Here is an 11,378-nt window from a genome sequence, read left to right on the forward strand (position 1 = left end):
CACATCAAAAGGGCCTCTACTGTGTCACATCGAAGGGCCTCTACTGTGTCACATCGAAGGGCCTCTACTGTGTCACATCGAAGGGCCTCTACTGTGTCACATCGAAGGGCCTCTACTGTGTCGTATCAAAAGGGCCTCTACTGTGTCGCATCAAAGGGCCTCTACTGTGTCACATCGAAGGGCCTCTACTGTGTCGCATCGAAGGGCCTCTACTGTGTCACATCGAAGGGCCTCTACTGTGTCACATCGAAGGGCCTCTACTGTGTCACATCGAAGGGCCTCTACTGTGTCACATCGAAGGGCCTCTACTGTGTCACATCGAAGGGCCTCTACTGTGTCACATCGAAGGGCCTCTACTGTGTCGTATCAAAGGGCCTCTACTGTGTCACATCGAAGGGCCTCTACTGTGTCGCATCAAAAGGTCCTCTACTGTGTCGTATCAAAGGGCCTCTACTGTGTCACATCAAAGGGCCTCTACTGTGTCGCATCAAAGGGCCTCTACTGTGTCGTCAAAAGCATCACATCGAAGGGCCTCTACTGTGTCGCATCGAAGGGCCTCTACTGTGTCGCATCAAGGGCCTCTACTGTGTCGCATCAAAGGGCCTCTACTGTGTCGCATCAACTGTGTCGCATCGAAGGGCCTCTACTGTGTCGCATCAAGGGCCTCTACTGTGTCGCATCAAAGGGCCTCTACTGTGTCGCATCGAAGGGCCTCTACTGTGTCGCATCGAAGGGCCTCTACTGTGTCGTATCAAAAGGGCCTCTACTGTGTCGCATCGAAGGGCCTCTACTGTGTCGCATCGAAGGGCCTCTACTGTGTCGCATCGAAGGGCCTCTACTGTGTCACATCGAAGGGCCTCTACTGTGTCGCATCGAAGGGCCTCTACTGTGTCGTATCGAAGGGCCTCTACTGTGTCGCATCAAAGGGCCTCTACTGTGTCATATCGAAGGGCCTCTACTGTGTCATATCGAAGGGCCTCTACTGTGTCACATCGAAAGGCCTCTACTGTGCCACATCAAAAGGGCCTGTACTGTGTCACATCAAAAGGGCCTCTACTGTGTCACATCGAAGGGCCTCTACTGTGTCAAATCGAAGGGCCTCTACTGTGTCACATCAAAGGGCCTCTACTGTGTCGTATCAAAAGGGCCTCTACTGTGTCACATCGAAGGGCCTCTACTGTGTCGCATCCTCTACTGTGTCGTATCAAAGGGCCTCTACTGTGTCAGGGCCTCTACTGTATCTGTGTCGTATCAAAAGGGCCTCTACCTCTACTGTGTCGTATCGAAGGGCCTCTACTGTGTCACATCGAAAGGGCCTCTACTGTGTCACATCGAAGGGCCTCTACTGTGTCACATCGAAGGGCCTCTACTGTGTCGCATCGAAGGGCCTCTACTGTGTCGCATCGAAGGGCCTCTACTGTGTCGCATCTGGGCCTCTACTGTGTCCATCGAAGGGCCTTTTCATCTCAGTGGGCCTCTACTGTGTCACATTGAAGGGCCTCTACTGTGTCACATCGAATCAAAAGGGCCTCTACTGTGTCATTTCTACTGTGTCACATCGACAGGGCCTCTACTGTGTCACATCATGGGCCTCTAAAGATGTGTCACATCGAAGGGCCTCTACTGATTCACTGTGTCACATGATTCATCAGTCTACTGGATCGAAGGGCCTCACTGTGTCGCATCGTCATCTACTGTTCAAGGGCCTCTACTGTGTGGGTGGGCCTCTGTGTCGCATCTGGCCTCTTTAATCTCGATCGGGGCCTCTACTGGGCGCATGGCAGGCCTCTACTTGTCGCATCGAAGGGCCACTACTGTGTACTCCCCTGCATCCTCTACTGTGTCACTGGGCTTCTACTGTGTCACATCGAAACCTCACAAGACAATCAATCCTCTACTTGTCAATCAAGTGTTACTAGTTTGAACAGTGTCACATTGAAGGGCCTCTACTGTGTCACATCGAAAAGGGCCTTCTGCCTCTATTGTGTCACATCAAAAGGGCCTCTACTGTGTCACATCAAAAGGGGTCTCTACTGTGTCATATGGGCCTCTGTTCTATGGTGTTCTGGATATGATACTGCTTTGATATGACTTTTCATCTCAGTGGTGGAGTTGGCTACTGTGTTCTGTTCTGCTGTGTTCTGTTCTGCTGGTGTTCTTTCTAGGATGATATGACAGTGCTGTTTAAAGATGTGGCTGGTCAGTCTATTAGGTCATCATAGCATCCTTGAGTGATTCATGTGAATGATTCATCAGTCTTGTTTTGTTCAACACTGGTGGGTAAGTTCTACAGTATTTAGTTCTACAGTGTTCTGTTCTGCTGTGTTCTGTTCTACTGTGTTCTGTTCTGCTGTGTTCTGTTCTACAGTATTTAGTTCTACTGTGTTCTGTTCTGCTGTGTTCTGTTCTACGGTGTTCTGTTCTACAGTGTTCAGTTCTACAGTGTTCAGTTCTACAGTATTTAGTTCTACAGTATTTAGTTCTACAGTATTTAGTTCTACTGTGTTCTGTTCTACAGTATTTAGTTCTACTGTGTTCAGATCTACAGTATTTAGTTCTACTGTGTTCAGTTCTACAGTATTTAGTTCTACTGTGTTCAGTTCTACAGTATTTAGTTCTACAGTATTTAGTTCTACAGTGTTCTGTTCTATATTATTTAGTTCTACAGTGTTCTGTTCTATATTAAGTTCTACAGTATTTAGTTCTACAGTATTTAGTTCTACTGTGTTCAGATCTACAGTATTTAGTTCTACTGTGTTCAGATCTACAGTATTTAGTTCTACTGTGTTCAGATCTACAGTATTTAGTTCTACAGTGTTCTGTTCTACAGTATTTAGTTCTACTGTGTTCAGATCTACAGTATTTAGTTCTAACTATGAAAGGCACTTTGATGTCAGAGGCATTGCCTGCGTTAAATAATCGCTCGTTTAAAAAAAAAATAATTATCGTGGCTGTCTGATGAAAACCTCTTATCTCCAAAACAGATCATCCATGTTTTCACATGAAGGAACATACAATTATGAAACTTCAGATGTTATTCTGAATAAATATTCTTGGTCCATGTGTCATGAAATGTACAATGTAGAGTGGAGTTACTGCTTTCAATACATGTAAACAATTAGCAGAACTGGAGATCTGGAGACTGTATATGTGTAGGGGGGCAGATTGTATATGTGTAGGGGGCAGATTGTATATGTGTAGGGGGCAGATTGTATATGTGTAGGGGGCAGATTGTATATGTGTAGGGGGCAGATTGTATATGTGTAGGGCAGATTGTATATGTGTAGGGGGCAGATTGTATATGTGTAGGGGGCAGATTGTATATGTGTAGGGGCAGATTGTATATGTGTAGGGGGCAGATTGTATATGTGTAGGGGGCAGATTGTATATGTGTAGGGGGCAGATTGTATATGTGTAGGGGGCAGATTGTATATGTGTAGGGGGCAGATTGTATATGTGTAGGGGCAGATTGTATATGTGTAGGGGGCAGATTGTATATGTGTAGGGGGCAGATTGTATATGTGTAGGGGGCAGATTGTATATGTGTAGGGGACAGATTGTATATGTGTAGGGGGCAGATTGTATATGTGTAGGGGGCAGATTGTATATGTGTAGGGCAGATTGTATATGTGTAGGGGGCAGATTGTATATGTGTAGGGGGCAGATTGTATATGTGTAGGGGGCAGATTGTATATGTGTAGGGGCAGATTGTATATGTGTAGGGGGCAGATTGTATATGTGTAGGGGGCAGATTGTATATGTGTAGGGGGCAGATTGTATATGTGTAGGGGGCAGATTGTATATGTGTAGGGGGCAGATTGTATATGTGTAGGGGGCAGATTGTATATGTGTAGGGGCAGATTGTATATGTGTAGGGGGCAGATTGTATATGTGTAGGGGTCAGATTGTATATGTGTAGGGGTCAGATTGTATATGTGTAGGGGGCAGATTGTATATGTGTAGGGGGCAGATTGTATATGTGTAGGGGCAGATTGTATATGTGTAGGGGGCAGATTGTATATGTGTAGGGGGCAGATTGTATATGTGTAGGGGGCAGATTGTATATGTGTAGGGGGCAGATTGTATATGTGTAGGGGGCAGATTGTATATGTGTAGGACAGATTGTATATGTGTAGGGCAGATTGTATATGTGTAGGGCAGATTGTATATGTGTAGGGGTCAGATTGTATATGTGTAGGGGATTGTATATGTGTAGGGGTCAGATTGTATATGTGTAGGGGACAGATTGTATATGTGTAGGGGTCAGATTGTATATGTGTAGGGGGCAGATTGTATATGTGTAGGGCAGATTGTATATGTGTAGGGGTCAGATTGTATATGTGTAGGGGTCAGATTGTATATGTGTAGGGGACAGATTGTATATGTGTAGGGGACAGATTGTATATGTGTAGGGGCAGATTGTATATGTGTAGGGGGCAGATTGTATATGTGTAGGGGTCAGATTGTATATGTGTAGGGGTCAGATTGTATATGTGTAGGGGTCAGATTGTATATGTGTAGGGGGCAGATTGTATATGTGTAGGGGGCAGATTGTATATGTGTAGGGGGCAGATTGTATATGTGTAGGGGGCAGATTGTATATGTGTAGGGGTCAGATTGTATATGTGTAGGGGTCAGATTGTATATGTGTAGGGGGCAGATTGTATATGTGTAGGGGGCAGATTGTATATGTGTAGGGGGCAGATTGTATATGTGTAGGGGGCAGATTGTATATGTGTAGGGGGCAGATTGTATATGTGTAGGGGGCAGATTGTATATGTGTAGGACAGATTGTACACGTGTATACTTCAGGAGAAAGGAAGACAGTGTAGACGAGGTTCGGGTTGATGGGATTGGTTAAGTTTAGGGCCAGGGTTCTGGGTGTTAGATGGGGACATACTAGTACTCGGTGTTGGCCCTCTCTCCGCGGGTCTCTTTGATCTCCTCCCCATTCTTCATCCAGAAACTCTCGCTGTGGGCGCTGTGGGCTGAAGTTAGGTTGCACTGCAGGGTGAGGGGCAGGCTGTAGTGATCAACTGGCAGCGTGATATGGTCCGACGAGTTGATCGACGGCTCTGAAACACCAACAAGACACTTCCAATAGTCAATTCCATTTCAATACAGTCAATTCCTTGAAAAATGAGGAGAATTGGAATTAGAATTTCAGTGGATGGAAGGTTCTGAAAGACCAATAAGACACCAGGGTTAAGGTCAGTTCCATTTCAAATCAGTTGGGGTCAGTTCCATTTCAAATCAGTTGGGGTCAGTTCCATTTCAAATCAGTTGGGGTCAGTTCCATTTCAAATCAGTTGGGGTCAGTTCCATTTCAAATCAGTTGGGGTCAATTCCATTTCAAATCAGTTGGGGTCAATTCCACTTCAAATGGTTTCCTCTTTGTTTTCCTTTTTCTCCTTTTAAATGTAGTTAATTTAAAATGACTTGAGGACAATTTAATTGTGATTTCAGTGTACTTCCTGAATTGACTGAATTGAAATGGAATTGACCCCAACCCTGATAGAGACATCAACACGGGCTTGTGTTGTGACAGCTGGGTGGTGTTCTCTCTCAGTATTCTAACCTGTATTGTGACAGCTGGGTGGTGTTCTCTCTTAGTATTCTAACCTGTGTTGTGACAGCTGGGTGGTGTTCTCTCTTAGTATTCTAACCTGTATTGTGACAGCTGGGTGGTGTTCTCTCTCAGTATTCTAACCTGTATTGTGACAGCTGGGTGGTGTTCTCTCTTAGTATTCTAACCTGTATTGTGACAGCTGGGTGGTGTTCTCTCTCAGTATTCTAACCTGTGTTGTGACAGCTGGGTGATGTTCTCTCTCAGTATTCTAACCTGTGTTGTGACAGCTGGGTGGTGTTCTCTCTTAGTATTCTAACCTGTGTTGTGACAGCTGGGTGGTGTTCTCTCTTAGTATTCTAACCTGTATTGTGACAGCTGGGTGGTGTTCTCTCTCAGTATTCTAACCTGTATTGTGACAGCTGGGTGGTGTTCTCTCTTAGTATTCTAACCTGTGTTGTGACAGCTGGGTGGTGTTCTCTCTTAGTATTCTAACCTGTATTGTGACAGCTGGGTGGTGTTCTCTCTTAGTATTCTAACCTGTATTGTGACAGCTGGGTGGTGTTCTCTCTCAGTATTCTAACCTGTATTGTGACAGCTGGGTGGTGTTCTCTCTCAGTATTCTAACCTGTATTGTGACAGCTGGGTGGTGTTCTCTCTCAGTATTCTAACCTGTATTGTGACAGCTGGGTGGTGTTCTCTCTCAGTATTCTAACCTGTATTGTGACAGCTGGGTGGTGTTCTCTCTTAGTATTCTAACCTGTATTGTGACAGCTGGGTGGTGTTCTCTCTCAGTATTCTAACCTGTATTGTGACAGCTGGGTGGTGTTCTCTCTCAGTATTCTAACCTGTATTGTGACAGCTGGGTGGTGTTCTCTCTCAGTATTCTAACCTGTATTGTGACAGCTGGGTGGTGTTCTCTCTCAGTATTCTAACCTGTATTGTGACAGCTGGGTGGTGTTCTCTCTCAGTATTCTAACCTGTATTGTGACAGCTGGGTGGTGTTCTCTCTTAGTATTCTAACCTGTATTGTGACAGCTGGGTGGTGTTCTCTCTCAGTATTCTAACCTGTATTGTGACAGCTGGGTGGTGTTCTCTCTTAGTATTCTAACCTGTATTGTGACAGCTGGGTGGTGTTCTCTCTCAGTATTCTAACCTGTATTGTGACAGCTGGGTGGTGTTCTCTCTTAGTATTCTAACCTGTATTGTGACAGCTGGGTGGTGTTCTCTCTTAGTATTCTAACCTGTATTGTGACAGCTGGGTGGTGTTCTCTCTTAGTATTCTAACCTGTATTGTGACAGCTGGGTGGTGTTCTCTCTCAGTATTCTAACCTGTATTGTGACAGCTGGGTGGTGTTCTCTCTCAGTATTCTAACCTGTATTGTGACAGCTGGGTGGTGTTCTCTCTTAGTATTCTAACCTGTATTGTGACAGCTGGGTGGTGTTCTCTCTCAGTATTCTAACCTGTATTGTGACAGCTGGGTGGTGTTCTCTCTCAGTATTCTAACCTGTATTGTGACAGCTGGGTGGTGTTCTCTCTCAGTATTCTAACCTGTGTGGGTTTGAGGTGGTGCATCGGGACGATATGAACAAAAACGTCATTTATTGTCATAGAACGCTGATTAGAAAGAACATAGATAAGCATGGGATGATACATCTGCTGAGCTTTTCTGTATCAATATTCTTACGATTGAATACAAATGTTAGTTTTCAAACAATTATCAGTACATTATGCATGTACTGTAGCACATACATACTTACCTCATACTACTAAATGACCCTGTAGTTCACGCTGGACAAGCATAATGAGTTGGCCTATAGACAGATGTAGGATCTTAATTTGAGCCAGTTTGCCACAGCAGGAAAATAATCCTGCAGCAACAGGAAATGTGAATTATTATGTGGATAATAATTATTGGACATTTTTGTAGTGGGTTAATACATTTTTTCTTAAAGGGAAAATAAAGTTTAAAAAAAATGTCACAATGGAAATGACAAACTTCAAGAAGCCTTTTTAAACCTCAAAAACACTACAAGTTTTAAATGTCCTGCAGTTCCGGAAAGTTCTCCTGCAACAGGGTGATCAAATTCAGATCCTAAATCTTTATTCGTACTTTCCCATACCAGATCAGTACATAAACACATACACTCTCTGGGTGTCTATAAAATGGTGCAGGCCTATACCTCCAATGATTTCAATAGGCATTCAGTAATTCAGCTTAGAAGCTTGTAGAGTTAACATTCTCAAGTAGGGGTTCGAGGTTAGAGGTCAGGGGTCTGGGTAGTGATTTAAAGCCGGGGTTTGATAGGTTTCTAACAGGAAGTAAATATACAGGACATGTCTCTCTCTCTCTACATATATATATATATATCTGTCCAAACCCATGTAGAGAGTAGTTCACTTCACAGCTCATACTGAAAGCTGGCGACGAATTAAAATGTTAACTCAATTCAAAGAAATCTGAAAGACAACAAAAGAAAAGGGGATTCAACAAGAAATACATGTGAGATGATGGGTAGATTTAAAAAAAATATATATATATTAAAATGTTTAGACAAAGTAGAACATTGAGGAAGTTAAAGATCTCTGGGTTAGTTTGAATCTACAAGAGGTGCAGGGTTCTGTGTACATGGCGGGAGGGGTCTCTGCAGAACACTGTGGTCTTATGGCACGGGTTAGATGAAGCTGATGCCTTATTCCTTCATTTCTATGACTTCTGGAAGGTGATGGCTTCTGTGAGGAAACTGGTGGTCCTGAGGGTTTTTGGGAAGGTAACTGGGCACACAGAATACACAGGAAGAGCTAGCTGAGCTGCCTAGGGACTGAGGCACACAGAATACACAGGGAGAGCTAGTTCAGCTGCCTAGGGACTGAGGCACACAGAATACACAGGGAGAGCTAGTTCAGCTGCCTAGGGACTGAGGTACACAGAATACACAGGAAGAGCTAGCTGAGCTGCCTAAGGACTGAGGTACACAGAATACACAGGAAGAGCTAGTTCAGCTGCATAGGGACTGAGGTACACAGAATACACAGGGAGAGCTAGTTCAGCTGCCTAGGGACTGAGGTACACAGAATACACAGGGAGAGCTAGCTGAGCTGCCTAGGGACTGAGGCACACAGAATACACAGGGAGAGCTAGCTGAGCTGCCTAGGGACTGAGGCACACAGAATACACAGGGAGAGCTAGTTCAGCTGCCTAGGGACTGAGGCACACAGAATACACAGGGAGAGCTAGTTCAGCTGCCTAGGGACTGAGGCACACAGAATACACAGGGAGAGCGGGTTCAGCTGCATAGGGACTGAGGTACACAGAATACACAGGGAGAGCTAGCTGAGCTGCCTAGGGACTGAGGTACACAGAATACACAGGGAGAGCTAGCTGAGCTGCCTAGGGACTGAGGCACACAGAATACACAGGGAGAGCTAGCTGAGCTGCCTAGGGACTGAGGTACACAGAATACACAGGGAGAGCTAGTTCAGCTGCCTAGGGACTGAGGCACACAGAATACACAGGGAGAGCTAGTTCAGCTGCCTAGGGACTGAGGCACACAGAATACACAGGGAGAGCTAGTTCAGCTGCCTAGGGACTGAGGCACACAGAATACACAGGGAGAGCTAGTTCAGCTGCCTAGGGACTGAGGTACACAGAATACACAGGAAGAGCTAGCTGAGCTGCCTAAGGACTGAGGTACACAGAATACACAGGAAGAGCTAGCTGAGCTGCCTGGGGACTGAGGCACACAGAATACACAGGGAGAGCGGGTTCAGCTGCATAGGGACTGAGGTACACAGAATACACAGGGAGAGCTAGTTCAGCTGCCTAGGGACTGAGGTACACAGAATACACAGGGAGAGCTAGCTGAGCTTCCTAGGGACTGAGGCACACAGAATACACAGGGAGAGCTAGTTCAGCTGCCTAGGGACTGAGGCACACAGAATACACAGGGAGAGCGGGTTCAGCTGCCTAGGGACTGAGGCACACAGAATACACAGGGAGAGCTAGTTCAGCTGCCTAGGGACTGAGGCACACAGAATACACAGGGAGAGCGGGTTCAGCTGCATAGGGACTGAGGCACACAGAATACACAGGGAGAGCTAGCTGAGCTGCCTAGGGACTGAGGCACACAGAATACACAGGGAGAGCTAGCTGAGCTGCCTAGGGACTGAGGTACACAGAATACACAGGGAGAGCTAGCTGAGCTGCCTAGGGACTGAGGCACACAGAATACACAGGGAGAGCTAGCTGAGCTGCCTAGGGACTGAGGCACACAGAATACACAGGGAGAGCTAGCTGAGCTGCCTAGGGACTGAGGCACACAGAATACACAGGGAGAGCTAGCTGAGCTGCCTAGGGACTGAGGCACACAGAATACACAGGGAGAGCTAGTTCAGCTGCCTAGGGACTGAGGCACACAGAATACACAGGGAGAGCTAGCTGAGCTGCCTAGGGACTGAGGTACACAGAATACACAGGGAGAGCTAGCTGAGCTGCCTAGGGACTGAGGTACACAGAATACACAGGGAGAGCTAGCTGAGCTGCCTAGGGACTGAGGCACACAGAATACACAGGGAGAGCTAGCTGAGCTGCCTAGGGACTGAGGCACACAGAATACACAGGGAGAGCTAGCTGAGCTGCCTAGGGACTGAGGCACACAGAATACACAGGGAGAGCTAGCTGAGCTGCCTAGGGACTGAGGCACACAGAATACACAGGGAGAGCTAGTTCAGCTGCCTAGGGACTGAGGCACACAGAATACACAGGGAGAGCTAGTTCAGCTGCCTAGGGACTGAGGTACACAGGGAGATGAAAGAAGTGTTAATTATTCATTTCCATGACGTATGGTAGGTGATGGCTTCTACGAGGGAACTGGTGGTCCTGGAGATCTCGGAAGGGGACTGAGGTACACAGGATACACATGGATACTTGAGCTGTCTAGGGACTGAGGTAGAGGTAGTTGAGCTGCCTAGGGACTGGGGTAGAGGTAGTTGAGCTGTCTAGGGACTGAGGTAGAGGTAATTGAGCTGTCTAGGGACTGAGGTAGAGGTAGTTGAGCTGTCTAGGGACTGAGGTAGAGGTAGAGGTAGTTGAGCTGTCTAGGGACTGAGGTAGAGGTAGTCGAGCTGTCTAGGGACTGAGGTAGAGGTAGTCGAGCTGTCTAGGGACTGAGGTAGAGGTAGTTGAGCTGTCTAGGGACTGAGGTAGAGGTAGTAGTTGAGCTGTCTAGGGACTGAGGTAGAGGTAGAGGTAGTCGAGCTGTCTAGGGACTGAGGTAGAGGTAGTTGAGCTGTCTAGGGACTGAGGTAGAGGTAGAGGTAGTTGAGCTGTCTAGGGACTGAGGTAGAGGTAGTTGAGCTGTCTAGGGACTGAGGTAGAGGTAGTTGAGCTGTCTAGGGACTGAGGTAGAGGTAGTTGAGCTGTCTAGGGACTGAGGTAGAGGTAGTTGAGCTGTCTAGGGACTGAGGTAGAGGTAGTGGAGCTGTCTAGGTACTGAGGTAGAGGGTTCTTAATTTTCAGGATGTACGGTAGGTGATGGCTTCTATGAATGAGCTGCCAATGCTGGGGATTTTGGACAGGGAATGTAAGTCTAGGGGTCTGGTGTACACACAGAGAGCTAGTAAACCCGCTGCCCCTCGTCCTAAGGGGGTCAGGGGTAATCTACTACTCTGACCACTCACTCTGCAACACAGTAACGGTGGCCTGTGCTCTGATCCAGGTGGTGGCAGGGTTTTGGTGCAGATCATTCCTCCTTGGATCATTACTGGCCCGGCACTCGTACGTCCCAGCATCCTCCAGGCCGAGACGAGTCA

General features: G+C 46.6%; 1 protein-coding gene across 1 annotated transcript in view; it reads right to left on the minus strand.

Moving 5' to 3' along the window:
- The window catches only part of LOC118396080 (neuroplastin-like), a 69,938-nt gene that overhangs the window by 27,337 nt on the left and 31,223 nt on the right, over window positions 1–11,378 (minus strand). Inside the window, exons 2-4 of the mRNA XM_052467034.1 lie at window positions 11,247–11,378; window positions 4,907–5,075; window positions 1,746–1,786 (exon numbers count right to left, since the gene is read on the minus strand). The exon at window positions 11,247–11,378 is cut by the window's right edge and continues 216 nt beyond it. Coding sequence (XP_052322994.1) covers window positions 1,746–1,786; window positions 4,907–5,075; window positions 11,247–11,378 — 342 coding nt within the window. The remainder of the gene's footprint in view (window positions 1–1,745; window positions 1,787–4,906; window positions 5,076–11,246) is intronic.

This window comes from Oncorhynchus keta, chromosome 17 (assembly GCF_023373465.1).
Source record: "Oncorhynchus keta strain PuntledgeMale-10-30-2019 chromosome 17, Oket_V2, whole genome shotgun sequence".
Lineage (NCBI taxonomy): Eukaryota > Metazoa > Chordata > Actinopteri > Salmoniformes > Salmonidae > Oncorhynchus > Oncorhynchus keta.